At 44.8% G+C, this 22,286-nt stretch overlaps 1 protein-coding gene across 1 annotated transcript in view; it reads left to right on the forward strand.

Annotated features, from left to right (window-relative positions):
- Window positions 1-22,286, forward strand: part of LOC115127078 (receptor-type tyrosine-protein phosphatase mu-like) — a 531,907-nt gene that overhangs the window by 354,490 nt on the left and 155,131 nt on the right. The window contains exons 21-22 of the mRNA XM_065006102.1: window positions 2,547-2,558; window positions 7,837-8,048. Of these exons, the coding sequence (XP_064862174.1) occupies window positions 2,547-2,558; window positions 7,837-8,048 (224 nt within the window). The remainder of the gene's footprint in view (window positions 1-2,546; window positions 2,559-7,836; window positions 8,049-22,286) is intronic.

Below are 22,286 nucleotides of genomic sequence, written 5' to 3' on the forward strand. Positions count from 1 at the left end.
GAGACAGAGGTAGACCAGCCTGAAGTGTCAGCCTACACAGAACTGAACCTTCCAGAACTGAACTATTTTTATGTTATACTGTATATTTTGGAAAAAACATGATCATAATAATAGTTATAATTATTCTAGTGAGACAGTAGCGGTATAGTGCTATCCATGGTAATGAACGAGGCCAGACGGAAACACATACAGCACAACAGGGATCCACAAATCTCAAGAAAAACATGAAAACACTATTTCTGCTTCTACAACAATGCAACCATTAATGTCTAAATGTACCACCATATCATGGAATCAACATAATACCTGTCATTTTAAACCATGTTGACAGTTAATTAACATTAGCTTGGGAAGCAATGGAGCATGTAGCCATTAGCGCTAGCTGGTTGCGAGCCAGGAAGCAGGCTGGCTTGAAAAGGTTATCTGTTTTTAGTTGTGACAGTTTGAGATAACATATTAGGGGAGTTGATTATCGTTGTGACAGTTTGAGATAACATATTAAGGGAGTTGATTATCATTGTGACAGTTTGAGATAACATATTAGGGGAGTTGATTATCGTTGTGACAGTTTGAGATAACATATTAGGGGAGTTGATTATCATCGAGACAGTTTGAGATAACATATTAGGGGAGTTGATTATCATTGAGACAGTTTGAGATAACATATTAGGGGAGTCGATTATCGTTGTGACAGTTTGAGCTAACATATTAAGGGAGTTGATTATCATTGTGACAGTTTGAGATAACATATAGGGGAGTTGATTATCATTGAGACAGTTTGAGATAACATATTAGGGGAGTTGATTATCATTGAGACAGTTTGAGATAACATATTAGGGGAGTCGATTATCGTTGTGACAGTTTGAGCTAACATATTAAGGGAGTTGATTATCATTGTGACAGTTTGAGATAAGATAACATATAGGGGAGTTGATTATCATTGAGACAGTTTGAGATAACATATTAGGGGAGTTGATTATCATTGAGACAGTTTGAGATAACATATTAGGGGAGTTGATTATCATTGAGACAGTTTGAGATAACATATTAGGGGAGTTGATTATCATTGAGACAGTTTGAGATAACATATTAGGGGAGTTGATTATTGTTGTGACAGTTTGAGATAACATATTAAGGGAGTTGATTATCATTGAGACAGTTTGAGATAACATATTAGGGGAGTTGTTGATTTCACTTTTGTATATTATCTACCTCACTTGCTTTGGCAATGTTAACACATGTTTCCCATGCTAATAAAGCCCCTTGAATTGAATTGAATTGAAAATTGAATTGGGTTGATTATCATTGTGACAGTTTGAGATAACATATTTTGGGAGTTGATTATCATTTAATGTAAGTGATTAGTGCATCTTGTTCATCTCATTGCAGGCTTTATTTTGCGTCATAATAGCCAAAATGTCAGCAATCATAACCACATCTAATTCCATTTCAGGAGTGAGGCCACAAACATTTTTTGTTGTTGCATTTTTTGATTCTGTCCCCTTGAAATCCATTCTGACACCTTGAAATCCATTCTGTCTACCTTGAAATCCATTCTGACACCTTGAAATCCATTCTGTCTACCTTGAAATCCATTCTGACACCTTGAAATCCATTCTGTCCCCTTGAAATCCATTCTGACACCTTGAAATCCATTCTGTCTACCTTGAAATCCATTCTGTCCCTTTGAAATCACTCTATCCACTTGAAAACAATTCTGTTTTTGATTTGTTCTTTTAAGACTGTATTACACTGTTGAAATGCCCACGCCACAATTTCCTCATCAAATGAACAAAGCCCAGGCCTTACTGATTTAAAACAGCATAGACATGATGTGATCTAACAAACAGTAGCTCTAAAAACCAATCTACACTGTAACAGTGCTTATGATGTATTGTTGCTTACCACTCTCTCTCTCTCTCTCTCTCTCTCTCCTCTCCTCTCCTCTCCTCTCCTCTCCTCTATACTCTCTTCTTTTCTCTTCTCTCTCTTAAACTCTCTCCTCTCCTCTCTTCTCTCCTCTCTTTTATACTCATCTTCTCTTCTCTTCTCTCTTTTATACTCTCTCCTCTTCTCTTCTCTTCTCTTCTCTTCTCTTCTCTCCTCTTCTCTTCTCTTCTCTCTCTTAAACTCTCTCCTCTCCTCTCCTCTTTTCTCTTCTCTCCTCTCTTTTATACTCATCTCCTCTCCTCTCCTCTCCTCTTCTCTTCTCTTCTCTTCTCTCCTCTCCTCTCCTCTCCTCTCCTCTCCTCTCCTCTCCTCTTCTCTTCTCTCCTCTCCTCTCCTCTTCTCTTCTCTTCTCTTCTCTCCTCTCCTCTTTTCTCTTCTCTTCTCTTCTCTTCTCTCCTCTCCTCTTTTCTCTTCTCTTCTCTTCTCTCCTCTCCTCTCCTCTTCTCTTTTCTTCTCTTCTCTTCTCTTCTCTCCTCTCCTCTCTCTCTTATACTCTCTCCTCTCCTCTCCTCTTTTCTCTTCTCTTCTCTTCTCTTCTCCTCTCTTCTCCTGTATCTCTTCTCGTACTTAACCTCTTTCTGTATCTCCAATAAAAGTGCCCATAAATGGTAAGTCACCAGGGCCCCCTGGTCTTGGCCTTGGTTTGGGGAAGGAGGTGATGTCACAGGAACACACAGATGACAGTGAGAGAGCTGATTCGTGGATATAACTATGACTTTTCTATTATGGCATCTGCATGGCCAATGGACACGCTAACATTTCACCTCCCCTTCCGTTTCCACCTTGAAGCCATTAGCCTTGTCTAGCATGATCACAGTACACCATCGTTGCTGCATTATCATGCATTATCTCCCGGGGGGTGTTTTTGTTTGTTTTCATTGTATTGGTTGTAATTGAGCAAAGTTGCTTGGATGGTGCCTGACTGCATCCGCTATTGTGTTGTACTGAAGCCGCAAACATCCACATCCACCTTCATGGCCATCTTATCTCTGCCTCTTTCTGCCACTGACAGGGGTCTGAGTGGAATTTAAAATACAACATCTCTAATGTCAATATGAGGTGCATCAAAATCAAATAAAAATATTACTGTTTTTAATGCCTCTACTTCCCACATCATAGAACTACTGACTACTTCCCACATCATAGAACTACTGACTACTTCCCTCATCATAGAACTACTGACTACTTCCCTCATCATAGAACTACTGACTACTTCCCTCATCATAGAACTACGGACTACTTCCCACATCATAATAATACTGACTACTTCCCTCATCATAGAACTACTGACTACTTCCCACATCATAGAACTACTGACTACTTCCCACATCATAGAACTACTGACTACTTCCCACATCATAGAACTACTGACTACTTCCCTCATCATAGAACTACTGACTACTTCCCTCATCATAGAACTACTGACTACTTCCCTCATCATAATAATACTGACTACTTCCCTCATCATAGAACTACTGACTACTTCCCTCATCATAGAACTACTGACTACTTCCCTCATCATAATAATACTGACTACTTCCCTCATCATAGAACTACTGACTACTTCCCTCATCATAGAACTACTGACTACTTCCCTCATCATAGAACTACTGACTACTTCCCTCATCATAGAACTACTGACTACTTCCCTCATCATAGTAATAGATACTACTTCCCTCATCATAGAACTACTGACTACTTCCCACATCATAGAACTACTGACTACTTCCCTCATCATAGAACTACTGACTACTTCCCTCATCATAGAACTACTGACTACTTCCCTCATCATAGAACTACTGACTACTTCCCTCATCATAGAACTACTGACTACTTCCCTCATCATAGAACTACTGACTACTTCCCACATCATAGAACTACTGACTACTTCCCTCATCATAATAATACTGACTACTTCCCTCATCATAGAACTAATGACTACTTCCCTCATCATAGAACTACTGACTACTTCCCACATCATAGAACTACTGACTACTTCCCTCATCATAGAACTACTGACTACTTCCCTCATCATAGAACTACTGACTACTTCCCTCATCATAATAATACTGACTACTTCCCTCATCATAGAACTACTGACTACTTCCCTCATCATAATAATACTGACTACTTCCCTCATCATAGAACTACTGACTACTTCCCTCATCATAGAACTACTGACTACTTCCCTCATCATAATAATACTGACTACTTCCCTCATCATAGAACTACTGACTACTTCCCTCATCATAGAACTACTGACTACTTCCCTCATCATAGAACTACTGACTACTTCCCTCATCATAGAACTACTGACTACTTCCCTCATCATAGTAATAGATACTACTTCCCTCATCATAGAACTACTGACTACTTCCCACATCATAGAACTACTGACTACTTCCCTCATCATAGAACTACTGACTACTTCCCTCATCATAGAACTACTGACTACTTCCCTCATCATAGAACTACTGACTACTTCCCACATCATAGAACTACTGACTACTTCCCTCATCATAATAATACTGACTACTTCCCTCATCATAGAACTAATGACTACTTCCCTCATCATAGAACTACTGACTACTTCCCACATCATAGAACTACTGACTACTTCCCTCATCATAATAATACTGACTACTTCCCTCATCATAGAACTACTGACTACTTCCCACATCATAGAACTACTGACTACTTCCCTCATCATAGAACTACTGACTACTTCCCACATCATAATAATACTGACTACTTCCCACATCATAGAACTACTGACTACTTCCCACATCATAATAATACTGACTACTTCCCACATCATAATAATACTGACTACTACCCTCATCATAGAACTACTGACTACTTCCCTCATCATAGAACTACTGACTACTTCCCACATCATAATAATACTGACTACTTCCCTCATCATAATAATACTGACTACATCCCACATCATAGAACTACTGACTACTTCCCACATCATAATAATACTGACTACTTCCCTCATCATAGAACTACTGACTACTTCCCTCATCATAGAACTACTGACTACTTCCCTCATCATAATAATAGATACTACTTCCCTCATCATAATAATACTGACTACTTCCCTCATCATAGAACTACTGACTACTTCCCTCATCATAGCACTACTGACTACTTCCCTCATCATAGAACTACTGACTACTTCCCTCATCATAATAATAGATACTACTTCCCTCATCATAGAACTACTGACTACTTCCCTCATCATAATAATAGATACTACTTCCCTCATCATAGAACTACTGACTACTTCCCTCATCATAGAACTACTGACTACTTCCCTCATCATAATAATACTGACTACTTCCCTCATCATAGAAATACTGACTACTTCCCACATTGTGGAAATACTGACTACTTCCCTCATCATAATAATACTGACTACTTCCCACATCATAATAATACTGACTACTTCCCTCATCATAGAACTACTGACTACTTCCCTCATCATAGAACTACTGACTACTTCCCTCATCATAGAACTACTGACTACTTCCCTCATCATAGAACTACTGACTACTTCCCTCATCATAGAACTACTGACTACTTCCCTCATCATAGAACTACTGACTACTTCCCTCATCATAATAATAGATACTACTTCCCTCATCATAATAATACTGACTACTTCCCTCATCATAGAACTACTGACTACTTCCCTCATCATAATAATAGATACTACTTCCCTCATCATAATAATACTGACTACTTCCCACATCATAGAACTACTGACTACTTCCCTCATCATAGTCATATATACTACTTCCCTCATCATAGTAATAGATACTACTTCCCACATCATAGTCATATATACTACTTCCCACATCATAGTAATAGATACTACTTCCCTCATCATAGTAATATATACTACTTCTCTCATCATAGTAATAGATACTACTTCCCACATCATAGTAATAGATACTACTTCCCTCATCATAGTAATATATACTACTTCCCTCATCATAGTAATATATACTACTTCTCTCATCATAGTAATATATACTACTTCCCTCATCATAGTAATAGATACTACTTCCCACATCATAGTAATAGATACTACTTCCCTCATCATAGTAATATATACTACTTCTCTCATCATAGTAATATATACTACTTCCCACATCATACTAATAGATACTACTTCCCTCATCATAATAATACTGACTACTTCCCACATCATAGAACTACTGACTACTTCCCTCATCATAGAACTACTGACTACTTCCCTCATCATAGAACTACTGACTACTTCCCTCATCATAGAACTACTGACTACTTCCCACATCATAATAATAGATACTACTTCCCTCATCATAGTAATAGATACTACTTCTCTCATCATAGTAATAGATACTACTTCCCACATCATAGTAATAGATACTACTTCCCTCATCATAGTAATAGATACTACTTCCCACATCATAATAATAGATACTACTTCCCACATCATAGTAATAGATACTACTTCCCTCATCATAGTAATAGATACTACTTCTCTCATCATAGTAATAGATACTACTTCCCTCATCATAGTAATAGATACTACTTCCCTCATCATAGTAATAGATACTACTTCCCACATCATAGTAATAGATACTACTTCCCACATCATAGTAATAGATACTACTTCCCTCATCATAGTAATAGATACTACTTCCCACATCATAGTAATAGATACTACTTCCCTCATCATAGTAATAGATACTACTTCCCACATCATAGTAATAGATACTACTTCCCTCATCATAGTAATAGATACTACTTCCCACATCATAGTAATAGATACTACTTCCCACATCATAGAACTACTGACTACTTCCCTCATCATAGTAATAGATACTACTTCCCTCATCATAGTAATAGATACTACTTTCCACATCATAGAACTACTGACTACTTCCCTCATCATAGTAATTCTGAGTCACGGAATCAGACCGATCATAAGCCCAGTGTTCTGAGCTTTCTTTCTCCTCCTCACCAGATTCACTCATCCTACGACCCCGTTCCAATAGCCAACCTAACATATCACTTAGAATGCATCCTCTCTTCCACTCGAAGCATTATCAGTGGTTCCTCTATATGCATTTAGCTGTGGCGCACCTGCCACGAATCAAACCAGATGTAAAGAGATCATGGAGAGATACCATTTATACACAAGAATCATCTTTGAGATCTATCAATCATCGAAATATAGAAACTAGACAGTCAGGGAGAATCTTTAATTCCTCAAATGTCATGGCATGAGGGGGGGGGGGACACATTGATTTAATTATATTGTTATTGAGAGTCACTCAGATAGCATTAGAACGAGGCATAATAGCCATGTCAAAATCTGTAGAATAGCAGGAAATAAGCTTTAAAACAGCAACATTTTGTGTGGATATTGGAACTGAATTTCTATTTTAAGCCATTATCTCTCTATTATCATATGACTGCATTGTGGCTAGGGCCAGGACTATTTCCTTCTCTATGTTTAAAGTAGATGTGTAGATTTTTCCATGCCTGGTGTTTTACCAAGAGTTGCCTCAGAGATCACTCACCATCCTGACCCGTTGCTCCTCTTCCTTCCTGTTTCCTCTCTCTGTATCTCTGTGTGTGTATCTGTGTGTATCCGTGTGTGCGTGTCTGTGTGTATCTGTGTGTGTGTGTGTATCTGTGTGTGTGTGTATCTGTGTGTATGTATCTGTGTGTGTGTGTGTGTGTGTGTGTGTGTGTGTGTGTGTGTGTGTGTGTGTGTGTGTGTGTGTGTGTGTGTGTGTGTGTGTGTGTGTGTGTGTGTGTGTGTGTGTGTGTGTCTGCCTGCCTGCCTGCCTGCCTGCCTGCGTCTTCTCTGTATCTGTCCAGACGACAGCCAGACGCTGGGTGTTGGTGGTAGCTGCAGCGACACCAGCAGTCTGGTCCAGTCTCATGGCCACTCTCTGAGAAAGAGGGAGGGGACAGTAGACGCGCCCTACCAGACGGGCCAGCTCCACCCTGCTATCAGAGTAGCCGACCTGCTGCAGCACATCACGCAGATGAAGTGCGCGGAGGGATACGGCTTCAAGGAGGAGTACGAGGTGGGACGAACTCTCACCTTTTTGACCTTTCACCTCCCGCTCATGGAGACACGCCCCTCCCCCCACCCCCCTCTTCTCACTGTGCCTTGGTTCCAACTCTTTAAAACTGGATCCATCCTTTCTCCCTTCATTATAGTAGTTAGTGATGTAACTTGATTGAACAGGGGAAAGTCACTGAATGTGTGGTGGGACACAACTTCACCTTTCACCTTGAGCTCACTGGGTCGGTTCCATTGTCTTCTACCTTATTCGCTGCTCTCACTCCTACAATTCAGATTCCGTAAATTAATTTAAATTCCGATTTAAAGAAATGGAGACTACGTCATTGTAAATTGATAGAATTTTTAATTATTGAATTATATTGAGTTTTAATTCGTCCCCTAGGATACGTCTCAAATGGCACACTATTCCCTGTATAGTGCACTACGTTTAACCAGATCACCCTATTGGAACTGGTCTATAGTCGTTTCACTATATAAGGAATAGGGCTCTGTTCTATAGTAGTGTACTATATAGGGAATAGGGCTCTGGTCTATAGTAGTGCACTATATAGGGAATAGGGCTCTGGTCTATAGTAGTGCACTATATAGGGAATAGGGCTCTGTTCTATAGTAGTGTACTATATAGGGAATAGGGCTCTGGTCTATAGTAGTGCACTATATAGGGAATAGGGCTCTGGTCTATAGTAGTGCACTATATAGGGAATAGGGCTCTGGTCTATAGTAGTACCACTATATAGGGAATAGGGCTCTGGTCTATAGTAGTGCACTATATAGGGAATAGGGCTCTGGTCTATAGTAGTGCACTATATAGGGAATAGGGCTCTGGTCTATAGTAGTACCACTATATAGGGAATAGGGCTCTGGTCTATAGTAGTGCACTATATAGGGAATAGGGCTCTGGTCTATAGTAGTGTACTATATAGGGAATAGGGCTCTGGTCTATAGTAGTGTACTATATAGGGAATAGGGCTCTGGTCTATAGTAGTGCACTATATAGGGAATAGGGCTCTGGTCTATAGTAGTACCACTATATAGGGAATAGGGCTCTGGTCTATAGTAGTGCACTATATAGGGAATAGGGCTCTGGTCTATAGTAGTACCACTATATAGGGAATAGGGCTCTGGTCTAAAGTAGTGCACTATATAGGGAATAGGGCTCTGGTCTATAGTAGTGCACTATATAGGGAATAGGGCTCTGGTCTATAGTAGTGCACTATATAGGGAATAGGGCTCTGGTCTATAGTAGTGCACTATATAGGGAATAGGGCTCTGGTCTATAGTAGTGCACTATATAGGGAATAGGGCTCTGGTCTATAGTAGTACCACTATATAGGGAATAGGGCTCTGGTCTATAGTAGTGCACTATATAGGGAATAGGGCTCTGGTCTATAGTAGTACCACTATATAGGGAATAGGGCTCTGGTCTATAGTAGTACCACTATATAGGGAATAGGGCTCTGGTCTATAGTAGTGCACTATATAGGGAATAGGCCTCTGGTGATAGACTGCCTCTTCTGCAGTTGTGTGTATTCTGTGTGGAACCAGTCACACAGTGAGGAAGCCTTTGGGACTCACGTTTAAAAAGTTAGCGATTAAAAACTGTGTGATAAACCGTCGTCTGTTTGGTCAGATTAAAGTTCATTGTGACGAGGGAGGAGGGAGGAGAGAGGAGGAGGGAGGAGAGAGGAGGAGGGAGGAGGAGAGAGGAGGAGGGAGGAGAGGGGAGGAGGGAGGAGGAGGGAGGAGGGAGAGAGGAGGAGGGAGGAGGAGGGAGGAAGGAGAGAGGAGGCGAGAGGAGGGAGGGAGGAGAGAGGAGGAGGGAGGAGAGAGGAGGAGGGAGGAGAGAGGAGGAGGGAGGAGGGAGGAAGGAGAGAGGAGGCGAGAGGAGGGAGGGAGGAGAGAGGAGGAGGGAGGAGAGAGGAGGAGGGGGAGGAGAGAGGAGGTGGGAGGAGAGAGGAGGAGGGGGAGGAGGGAGGAAGGAGAGAGGAGGAGGCGAGAGGAGGGAGGGAGGAGAGAGGAGGAGGGAGGAGAGAGGAGGAGAGAGGAGGAGGGAGGAGAGAGGAGGAGAGAGGAGGGAGGAGAGAGGAGGTGGGAGGAGATTTACAGTCGATCAAAAGAGCGTCTAGAAAGCTTCCTAAAGTATAATAATTATAATTATTAAAGCATAATGGTAAATATCAATTGGTTCAACTTTGCAAACTCTATTGTAGCTGACGTAGCCAGACATAAACTCGGCCAGGTCGCAGGTGTAAATGACAACTTGTTCTCAACTGGCCTACCTGGTTTAAATAAAGGTGATCTGGCCTACCTGGTTAAATAAAGGTGATATGGCCTACCTGGTTAAATAAAGGTGATCTGGCCTACCTGGTTAAATAAAGGTGAACTGGCCTACCTGGTTTAATAAAGGTGATCTGGCCTCCCTGGTTAAATAAAGGTGAACTGGCCTACCTGGTTAAATAAAGGTGAACTGGCCTACCTGGTTTAAATAAAGGTGATCTGGCCTACCTGGTTAAATAAAGGTGATCTGGCCTACCTGGTTAAATAAAGGTGATCTGGCCTACCTGGTTAAATAAAGGTGATCTGGCCTACCTGGTTAAATAAAGGTGATCTGGCCTACCTGGTTTAAATAAAGGTGATCTGGCCTACCTGGTTAAATAAAGGTGATCTGGCCTACCTGGTTAAATAAAGGTGATCTGGTCTACCTGGTTAAATAAAGGTGATCTGGTCTACCTGGTTAAATAAAGGTGATCCGGCCTACCTGGTTTAAATAAAGGTGATCTGGCCTACCTGGTTAAATAAAGGTGATCTGGCCTACCTGGTTAAATAACGGTGATCTGGTCTACCTGGTTAAATAAAGGTGATCTGGTCTACCTGGTTAAATAAAGGTGATCTGGCCTACCTGGTTTAAATAAAGGTGATCTGGCCTACCTGGTTAAATAAAGGTGATCTGGCCTACCTGGTTAAATAAAGGTGACCTGGCCTACCTGGTTAAATAAAGGTGATCTGGCCTACCTGGTTTAAATAAAGGTGATATGGCCTACCTGGTTAAATAAAGGTGATCTGGTTAAATAAAGGTGATCTGGCCTACCTGGTTTAAATAAAGGTGTAATTTAAAAAAGAAAAGAACAAATAAATAAATATAACCGGATATAACCTAACCTGAAACTAAATCAAACCTCTAGCTATATTATGATACTGTACATCACTTTGGGCTGGTTTCCCAGACACTGGTTAAGCCAATACCAGGGGGAAAAAAAGCTCCCTCGAATGGAAAACAATTTAGTCTGAGAAAGCAGCCCAATATGTCAGCTGTTGTGGTGCATGTTGACACTAGTCGGTGAATGCTGCTTCCTTGGGAACTATGTCACTAGGTATGCTTTTATCAAGTGCTATTTGATACGAACCGTAACAGAGTAAGTATTGCATGGCCTGTGTTGTTCAGCATGTGTATCGGTCTGTCAGCACTCTTTAGTACAATAGGTTCTCTGTTGTAGTTCCCCAAGGGTTCTTTAGTACAATAGGTTCTCTGTTGTAGTTTCCCAAGGGTTCTAAGGTATATTCTTAAGGAGAACCCAGAAGAACTCAACAGAACCGTCTTACTAAGGAGCCTGTTCTCAGCACTGTGACCAGTCTAACTGACCAGTCTAACACCAGTCTAACTGACCAGTCTAACTGACCAGTCTAACACCAGTCTAACTGACCAGTCTAACACCAGTCTAACTGACCAGTCTAACACCAGTCTAACACCAGTCTAACTGACCAGTCTAACACCAGTCTAACACCAGTCTAACTGACCAGTCTAACTGACCAGTCTAACACCAGTCTAACTGACCAGTCTAACACCAGTCTAACTGACCAGTCTAACTGACCAGTCTAACTGATCAGTCTAACACCAGTCTAACTGACCAGTCTAACTGATCAGTCTAACACCAGTCTAACTGACCAGTCTAACACCAGTCTAACACCAGTCTAACTGACCAGTCTAACTGACCAGTCTAACTGATCAGTCTAACACCAGTCTAACACCAGTCTAACTGACCAGTCTAACTGACCAGTCTAACTGATCAGTCTAAAACCAGTCTAACTGACCAGTCTAACTGACCAGTCTAACTGACCAGTCTAACTGATCAGTCTAACACCAGTCTAAACTGATCAGTCTATCCAGGGGAACTCACTAAATTATTAATTCATACCAGGGGAACTCACTAAATTATTCCAATTCTCTCTTCTGTTCTCTCTCTCCTTTTTCTTCCTTCTCAGTACTGTCTGTATATCCCAAGTAACCATGCTGCTGTTATGTTGTCCCTGTACTGTCTGTGTATCCCCAGTAACCATGCTGCTGTTCTGTTGTCCCTGTCCCTGTACTGTCTGTGTATCCCCAGTAACCATGCTGCTGTTCTGTTGTCCCTGTACTGTCTGTGTATCCCCAGTAACCATGCTGCTGTTCTGTTGTCCCTGTACTGTCTGTGTATCCCCAGTAACCATGCTGCTGTTCTGTTGTCCCTGTCCCTGTACTGTCTGTGTATCCCCAGTAACCATGCTGCTGTTCTGTTGTCCCTGTACTGTATGTGTATCCCCGGTAACCATGCTGCTGTTCTGTTGTCCCTGTCCCTGTACTGTCTGTGTATCCCCAGTAACCATGCTGCTGTTCTGTTGTCCCTGTCCCTGTACTGTCTGTGTATCCCCAGTAACCATGCTGCTGTTCTGTTGTCCCTGTACTGTCTGTGTATCCCCAGTAACCATGCTGCTGTTCTGTTGTCACTGTACTGTCTGTGTATCCCCAGTAACCATGCTGCTGTTCTGTTGTCCCTGTCCCTGTACTGTCTGTGTATCCCCAGTAACCATGCTGCTGTTCTGTTGTCCCTGTACTGTCTGTGTATCCCCAGTAACCATGCTGCTGTTCTGTTGTCACTGTACTGTCTGTGTATCCCCAGTAACCATGCTGCTGTTCTGTTGTCCCTGTACTGTCTGTGTATCCCCAGTAACCATGCTGCTGTTCTGTTGTCCCTGTCCCTGTACTGTCTGTGTATCCCCAGTAACCATGCTGCTGTTCTGTTGTCCCTGTCCCTGTACTGTCTGTGTATCCCCAGTAACCATGCTGCTGTTCTGTTGTCCCTGTACTGTCTGTGTATCCCCAGTAACCATGCTGCTGTTCTGTTGTCCCTGTACTGTCTGTGTATCTCCAGTAACCATGCTGCTGTTCTGTTGTCCCTGTCCCTGTACTGTCTGCGTATCCCCAGTAACCATGCTGCTGTTCTGTTGTCCCTGTACTGTCTGTGTATCCCCAGTAACCATGCTGCTGTTCTGTTGTCCCTGTCCCTGTACTGTCTGTGTATCCCCAGTAACCATGCTGCTGTTCTGTTGTCCCTGTCCCTGTACTGTCTGTGTATCCCCAGTAACCATGCTGCTGTTCTGTTGTCCCTGTACTGTCTGTGTATCCCCAGTAACCATGCTGCTGTTCTGTTGTCCCTGTACTGTCTGTGTATCCCCAGTAACCATGCTGCTGTTCTGTTGTACCTGTACTGTCTGTGTATCCCCAGTAACCATGCTGCTGTTCTGTTGTCCCTGTACTGTCTGTGTATCCCCAGTAACCATGCTGCTGTTCTGTTGTCCCTGTCCCTGTACTGTCTGTGTATCCCCAGTAACCATGCTGCTGTTCTGTTGTCCCTGTCCCTGTACTGTCTGTGTATCCCCAGTAACCATGCTGCTGTTCTGTTGTCCCTGTACTGTCTGTGTATCCCCAGTAACCATGCTGCTGTTCTGTTGTCCCTGTCCCTGTACTGTCTGTGTATCCCCAGTAACCATGCTGCTGTTCTGTTGTCCCTGTACTGTCTGTGTATCCCCAGTAACCATGCTGCTGTTCTGTTGTCCCTGTACTGTCTGTGTATCCCCAGTAACCATGCTGCTGTTCTGTTGTCCCTGTCCCTGTACTGTCTGTGTATCCCCAGTAACCATGCTGCTGTTCTGCTGTCACTGTACTGTCTGTGTATCCCCAGTAACCATGCTGCTGTTCTGTTGTCCCTGTCCCTGTACTGTCTGTGTATCCCCAGTAACCATGCTGCTGTTCTGTTGTCCCTGTACTGTGTGTGTATCCCCAGTAACCATGCTGCTGTTCTGTTGTCCCTGTCCCTGTACTGTATGTGTATCCCCAGTAACCATGCTGCTGTTCTGTTGTCCCTGTCCCTGTACTGTCTGTGTATCCCCAGTAACCATGCTGCTGTTCTGTTGTCCCTGTACTGTCTGTGTATCCCCAGTAACCATGCTGCTGTTCTGTTGTCCCTGTACTGTCTGTGTATCCCCAGTAACCATGCTGCTGTTCTGTTGTCCCTGTCCCTGTACTGTCTGTGTATCCCCAGTAACCATGCTGCTGTTCTGTTGTCCCTGTACTGTCTGTGTATCCCCAGTAACCATGCTGCTGTTCTGTTGTCCCTGTCCCTGTACTGTCTGTGTATCCCCAGTAACCATGCTGCTGTTCTGCTGTCACTGTACTGTCTGTGTATCCCCAGTAACCATGCTGCTGTTCTGTTGTCCCTGTCCCTGTACTGTCTGTGTATCCCCAGTAACCATGCTGCTGTTCTGTTGTCCCTGTACTGTCTGTGTATCCCCAGTAACCATGCTGCTGTTCTGTTGTCCCTGTACTGTCTGTGTATCCCCAGTGACATCCACAACATGGTTGTATTCACACACACACTTGCATCCCAAATGGAACCATATTCCCTTCATAGTGCACTTCTTTTGTCCAGGGCCCTATAGGGTTCACTATATAGGGAATAGTGTTTGATTTGGGACGCATCTCCCACTGCTATGATTACTCACACAGACAGATGAGGACTAAGCTGGGGAGGGGGATATTGAGGACTAAGCTGAGGAGGGGGATATTGAGGACTAAGCTGGGGAGGGGATATTGAGGACTAAGCTGGGGAGGGGGATATTGAGGACTAAGCTGGGGAGGGGGATATTGAGGACTAAGCTGGGGAGGGGGATATTGAGGACTAAGCTGGGGAGGGGATATTGAGGACTAAGCTGGGGAGGGGGATATTGAGGACTAAGCTGGGGAGGGGGATATTGAGGACTAAGCTGGGGAGGGGGATATTGAGGACTAAGCTGGGGAGGGGATATTGAGGACTAAGCTGGGGAGGGGATATTGAGAACTAAGCTGGGGAGGGGATATTGAGGACTAAGCTGGGGAGGGGGATATTGAGGACTAAGCTGGGGAGGGGGTATTGAGGACTAAGCTGGGGAGGGGGATATTGAGGACTAAGCTGGGGAGGGGGATATTGAGGACTAAGCTGGGGAGGGGGATATTGAGGACTAAGCTGGGGAGGGGGATATTGAGGACTAAGCTGGGGAGGGGATATTGAGGACTAAGCTGGGGAGGGGATATTGAGGACTAAGCTGGGGAGGGGATATTGAGGACTAAGCTGGGGAGGGGATATTGAGGACTAAGCTGGGGAGGGGGATATTGAGGACTAAGCTGGGGAGGGGTTATTGAGGACTAAGCTGAGGAGGGGGATATTGAGGACTAAGCTGGGGAGGGGATATTGAGGACTAAGCTGAGGAGGGGGATATTGAGGACTAAGCTGGGGAGGGGGTATTGAGGACTAAGCTGGGGAGGGGGATATTGAGGACTAAGCTGGGGAGGGGATATTGAGGACTAAGCTGGGGAGGGGGATATTGAGGACTAAGCTGGGGAGGGGATATTGAGGACTAAGCTGGGGAGGGGATATTGAGGACTAAGCTGGGGAGGGGATATTGAGGACTAAGCTGGGGAGGGGGATATTGAGGACTAAGCTGGGGAGGGGGATATTGAGGACTAAGCTGGGGAGGGGATATTGAGGACTAAGCTGGGGAGGAGGTTATTGAGGACTAAGCTGAGGAGGGGGATATTGAGGACTAAGCTGGGGAGGGGGATATTGAGGACTAAGCTGAGGAGGGGGATATTGAGGACTAAGCTGGGGAGGGGGATATTGAGGACTAAGCTGGGGAGGGGGATATTGAGGACTAAGCTGGGGAGGGGATATTGAGGACTAAGCTGAGGAGGGGGATATTGAGGACTAAGCTGGGGAGGGGATATTGAGGACTAAGCTGGGGAGGGGGATATTGAGGACTAAGCTGAGGAGGGGGATATTGAGGACTAAGCTGGGGAGGGGGATATTGAGGACTAAGCTGAGGAGGGGGATATTGAGGACTAAGCTGGGGAGTGGGATATTGAGGACTAAGCTGGGGAGGGGATATTGAGGACTAAGCTGGGGAGGGGATATTGAGGACTAAGCTGGGGAGGGGGATATTGAGGACTAAGCTGGGGAGGGGGATATTGAGGACTAAGCTGGGGAGGGGGATATTGAGGACTAAGCTGGGGAGGGGGATATTGAGGACTAAGCTGAGGAGGGGGATATTGAGGACTAAGCTGGGGAGGGGATATTGAGGACTAAGCTGGGGAGGGGATATTGAGGACTAAGCTGGGGAGGGGATATTGAGGACTAAGCTGGGGAGGGGGATATTGAGGACTAAGCTGGGGAGGGGGATATTGAGGACTAAGCTGGGGAGGGGGATATTGAGGACTAAGCTGGGGAGGGGATATTGAGGACTAAGCTGGGGAGGGGATATTGAGGACTAAGCTGGGGAGGGGGATATTGAGGACTAAGCTGGGGAGGGGGATATTGAGGACTAAGCTGGGGAGGGGGATATTGAGGACTAAGCTGGGGAGGGGGATATTGAGGACTAAGCTGGGGAGGGGGATATTGAGGACTAAGCTGAGGAGGGGGATATTGAGGACTAAGCTGGGGAGGGGGATATTGAGGACTAAGCTGGGGAGGGGGATATTGAGGACTAAGCTGGGGAGGGGGATATTGAGGACTAAGCTGGGGAGGGGATATTGAGGACTAAGCTGGGGAGGGGATATTGAGGACTAAGCTGGGGAGGGGATATTGAGGACTAAGCTGAGGAGGGGGATATTGAGGACTAAGCTGGGGAGGGGGATATTGAGGACTAAGCTGGGGAGGGGGATATTGAGGACTAAGCTGGGGAGGGGATATTGAGGACTAAGCTGGGGAGGGGGATATTGAGGACTAAGCTGGGGAGGGGGATATTGAGGACTAAGCTGGGGAGGGGGATATTGAGGACTAAGCTGGGGAGGGGGATATTGAGGACTAAGCTGGGGAGGGCGATATTGTAAATAGTCTTGCATTTAAAGCATTTAATAGGACTGCAGTGGTACATTCTCTCAGAGACCGATGAAGAGGAGAGAGAGACAACTGCAATAGCAGCAGAAACACTAGCTTTATTTATTTGTTATGTTTGAGTTTCTTTAGTGGTGCTGTTTCTGAGTACTCTGTCTGCCCTCCACAGACTCTCTCCATCTCCTCTATCAATATTGACTACCCTGTCCTTGTCATACTGGGTATTGTCAAATATATATATATATTTTTTTTTAAAAGGGATTGAAGAAAGACTGTCAGAGAGACAGAGAGGGAGGGAGAGAGGGGGAGCGAGAGTTGGAGAAGGTTAGGACAGAGACAGAAAGAGAGAGACAGAGAGGGAGGGAGAGAAATAGAGAGGAGAGAGAGAAATAGAGAAATAGAGAGGAGAGAGAGAAATAGAGAGGAGAGAGAGAAATAGAGAGGAGAGAGAGAAATAGAGAGGAGACAGAGAAATAGAGAGGAGACAGAGAAATAGAGAGGAGAGAGAAATAGAGAGGAGACAGATAAATAGAGAGGAGAGAGAGAAATAGAGAGGAGAGAGAGAAATAGAGATGAGAGAGAGAAATAGAGAGGAGGGAGAGAAATAGAGAGGAGAGAGAGAAATAGAGAGGAGAGAGAGAAATAGAGAGGAGGGAGAGAAATAGAGAGGAGAGAGAGAAATAGAGAGGAGAGAGAGAAATAGAGAGAGGGAGATGGGGAGAAGGTTAGGACAGAGACAGAAAGAGAGACAGAGAGGGAGGAAGAGGGGGAGAAGGTTAGGACAGAGACAGAGAGGGAGTGAGAGGGGGAGAAGGTTAGGACAGAGAGAGAAAGAGAGACAGAGAGGGAGGGAGGGAGAGAGGGTGCGAGAGGGGTAGAGAGTGCGAGTTCATTTCGTTGGTCCATTATAACTAACTATTATGAAGTGTGCCATGTAACAAAGACAGGCAGTTGTCTTGGCCATGATTTGTCTTGTTAGAGAGCTTTATATATTATTATATCGTGTTATATTGACGTTAAACCCTGTAGACTTCAGAGTGAAAATGTCTGTTCAAAATGGAAGCCTTTTCCTTAAAGGACACTACTTGTGACCATGGCCAGAATAGCAGCCTTTTCCTTAAAGGGCACTACTTGTGACCATGGCCAGAATAGCAGCCTTTTCCTTAAAGGGCACTACTTGTGACCATGGCCAGAATAGCAGCCTTTTCCTTAAAGGACACTACTTGTGACCATGGCCAGAATAGCAGCCTTTTCCTTAAAGGGCACTACTTGTGACCATGGCCAGAATAGCAGCCTTTTCCTTAAAGGGCACTACTTGTGACCATGGACAGAATAGCAGCCTTTTCCTTAAAGGACACTACTTGTGACCATGGCCAGAATAAGTGCAATGCATTGACAATAGGATGTCCTTTTGTCTGTGAACTGATTTGTTTGGTTTACGGAGCTTCATATGGTTATGAAACTCTGTATCCTTCAGAAGGACAGTGACAGACAGCGAGGATGACATTGGGCTGCTTTCGTCACGTTCTCTCTCTCCTCTCCTGTCCCAAGATGCACTGCTGTGAGGAAATCTCCCTCCTAATCCATTTAGAAGACACATATCCATCTCAGCTTGTCTGACCCCAGGAAGACAGGGACAGATTTCTGTCTGACCCCATGAAGACAGGGACAGATCTCTGACCCCATGAAGACAGGGACAGATCTCTGACCCCATGAAGACAGGGACAGATTTCTGACTGACCCCATGAAGACAGGGACAGATTTCTGACTGACCCCATGAAGACAGGGACAGATTTCTGACTGACCCCATGAAGACAGGGACAGATCTCTGACTGACCCCATGAAGACAGGGACAGATTTCTGTCTGACCCCATGAAGACAGGGACAGATTTCTGACTGACCCCATGAAGACAGGGACATATCTCTGACTGACCCCATGAAGACAGGGACAGATTTCTGACTGACCCCATGAAGACAGGGACAGATTTCTGTCTGACCCCATGAAGACAGGGACAGATTTCTGTCTGACCCCATGAAGACAGGGACAGATCTCTGACCCCATGAAGACAGGGACAGATTTCTGACTGACCCCATGAAGACAGGGACAGATTTCTGACTGACCCCATGAAGACAGGGACAGATCTCTGACCCCATGAAGACAGGGACAGATTTCTGTCTGACCCCATGAAGACAGGGACATATTTCTGACTGACCCCATGAAGACAGGGACAGATCTCTGACCCCATGAAGACAGGGACAGATCTCTGACCCCATGAAGACAGGGACAGATTTCTGTCTGACCCCATGAAGACAGGGACAGATTTCTGACTGACCCCATGAAGACAGGGACAGATTTATGTCTGACCCCATGAAGACAGGGACAGATTTCTGTCTGACCCCATGAAGACAGGGACATATTTCTGACTGACCCCATGAAGACAGGGACAGATTTCTGACCCCATGAAGACAGGGACAGATTTCTGACTGACCCCATGAAGACAGGGACAGACCTCTGACCCCATGAAGACAGGGATAGATCTCTGACTGACCCCATGAAGACAGGGACAGATCTCTGACTGACCCCATGAAGACAGGGACAGATCTCTGTCTGACCCCATGAAGACAGGGACAGATTTATGTCTGACCCCATGAAGACAGGGACAGATTTCTGACTGACCCCATGAAGACAGGGACAGATTACTGTCTGACCCCATGAAGACAGGGACAGATTTCTGTCTGACCCCATGAAGACAGGGACAGATTTCTGACTGACCCCATGAAGACAGGGACAGATCTCTGACTGACCCCATGAAGACAGGGACCGATTTCTGTCTGACCCCATGAAGACAGGGACAGATTTCTGTCTGACCCCATGAAGACAGGAACAGATCTCTGACCCCATGAAGACAGGGACAGATTTCTGACTGACCCCAAGAAGACAGGGACAGATCTCTGACCCCATGAAGACAGGGACAGATTTCTGACCCCATGAAGACAGGGACATATCTCTGACCCCATGAAGACAGGGACAGATCTCTGACCCCATGAAGACAGGGACAGATTTCTGTTTTCTATTTTTTTTCTATTTCTATTTCATATTCTGCACTAGGGCCTTATAGGTCCCTGGTCAACAGGAACCTTACTCCCTATATTCTGCACTAGGGCCCTATAGGTCCCTGGTCAACAGGAACCTTACTCCCTATATTCTGCACTAGGGCCCTATAGGTCCCTGGTCAACAGGAACCTTACTCCCTATATTCTGCACTAGGGCCCTATAGGTCCCTGGTCAACAGGAACCTTACTCCCTATTTTCTGCACTAGGGCCCTATAGGTCCCTGGTCAACAGGAACCCTACTCCCTATTTTCAAAGTACATTATATATTGAGAACATGTAGCCGTCTGGGTTACAGAGAGTAGAACAACGGCTAAACGGCTAATTATCAGGACTTTAATGTGTTGAAGTATATCCTTGTAGTGTTGGCCTCCTGCCATTCTGGTGCTTGGCTCACTGTGCTATCTGTCTCTCTTAAAGGGAAAGGCTTCCGTCTCACTGTGCTGTCTGTCTCTCTTAAAGGGAAAGGCTTCCGTCTCACTGTGCTGTCTGTCTCTCTTAAAGGGAAAGGCTTCCATCTCACTGTGCTGTCTGTCTCTCTTAAAGAGAAAGGCTTCCATCTCACTGTGCTGTCTGTCTCTCTTAAAGGGAAAGGCTTCCGTCTCACTGTGCTGTCTGTCTCTCTTAAAGGGAAAGGCTTCCATCTCACTGTGCTGTCTGTCTCTCTTAAAGAGAAAGGCTTCCATCTCACTGTGCTGTCTGTCTCTCTTAAAGGGAAAGGCTTCCATCTCACTGTGCTGTCTGTCTCTCTTAAAGGGAAAGGCTTCCATCTCACTGTGCTGTCTGTCTCTCTTAAAGGAAAAGGCTTCCATCTCACTGTGCTGTCTGTCTCTCTTAAAGGGAAAGGCTTCCATCTCACTGTGCTGTCTGTCTCTCTTAAAGGGAAAGGCTTCCATCTCACTGTGCTGTCTGTCTCTCTTAAAGGGAAAGGCTTCCATCTCACTGTGCTGTCTGTCTCTCTTAAAGGAAAAGGCTTCCATCTCACTGTGCTGTCTGTCTCTCTTAAAGGGAAAGGCTTCCATCTCACTGTGCTGTCTGTCTCTCTTAAAGGGAAAGGCTTCCATCTCACTGTGCTGTCTGTCTCTCTTAAAGGGAAAGGCTTCCATCTCACCGTGCTGTCTGTCTCTCTTAAAGGAAAAGGCTTCCATCTCACTGTGCTGTCTGTCTCTCTTAAAGGAAAGGCTTCCATCTCACTGTGCTGTCTGTCTCTCTTAAAGGGAAAGGCTTCCATCTCACTGTGCTGTCTGTCTCTCTTAAAGGGAAAGGCTTCCATCTTGTAGACAAACGCAGCGGTCTGTCGGCCCGTGTGTAGATAGATGGAGGCGTCTGAGAAGCAGCAACATCGATGATTGATCAAGACTCTCAAGCCCGGTTTTATTCTCTAACAAAGTGTCTCTGGGTTGAAAATACATCAAGGGAAATAGAGGGAAAGCTTTCCGCTCAAAGAAGCCAGGATATTCATTATTCATTGTGAGCATTATTCTGAATTGCCCTTCCAGAGTTCCTTTAACGTGGCTGGGGTCAGGGTTCAGGGTTCAGTGTTCCTGGAGTCTATATTGAACTGCTGTAACGTGGCTGGGTTCAGGGGTCAGGGTTCAGTGTTCAGGGTTCCTGGAGTCTATGTTGAACTGCTGTAACGTGGCTGGGTTCAGGGGTCAGGGTTCAGGGTTCCTGGAGTCTATATTGAACTGCTGTTATGTGGCTGGGTTCAGGGGTCAGGGTTCAGGGTTCAGTGTTCCTGGAGTCTATATTGAACTACTGTTACGTGACTGGGTTCAGTGTTCAGGGGTCAGGATTCAGTGTTCAGGGTTCCTGGAGTCTATATTGAACTACTGTTACGTGACTGTGTTCAGGGTTCAGGGGTCAGGGTTCAGTGTTCAGGGTTCCTGGAGTCTATTTTGAACTGCTGTTACGTGACTGGGTTCAGGGTTCAGTGTTCAGGGTT

This window comes from Oncorhynchus nerka, linkage group LG20 (assembly GCF_034236695.1).
Source record: "Oncorhynchus nerka isolate Pitt River linkage group LG20, Oner_Uvic_2.0, whole genome shotgun sequence".
Classification (NCBI taxonomy): domain Eukaryota; kingdom Metazoa; phylum Chordata; class Actinopteri; order Salmoniformes; family Salmonidae; genus Oncorhynchus; species Oncorhynchus nerka.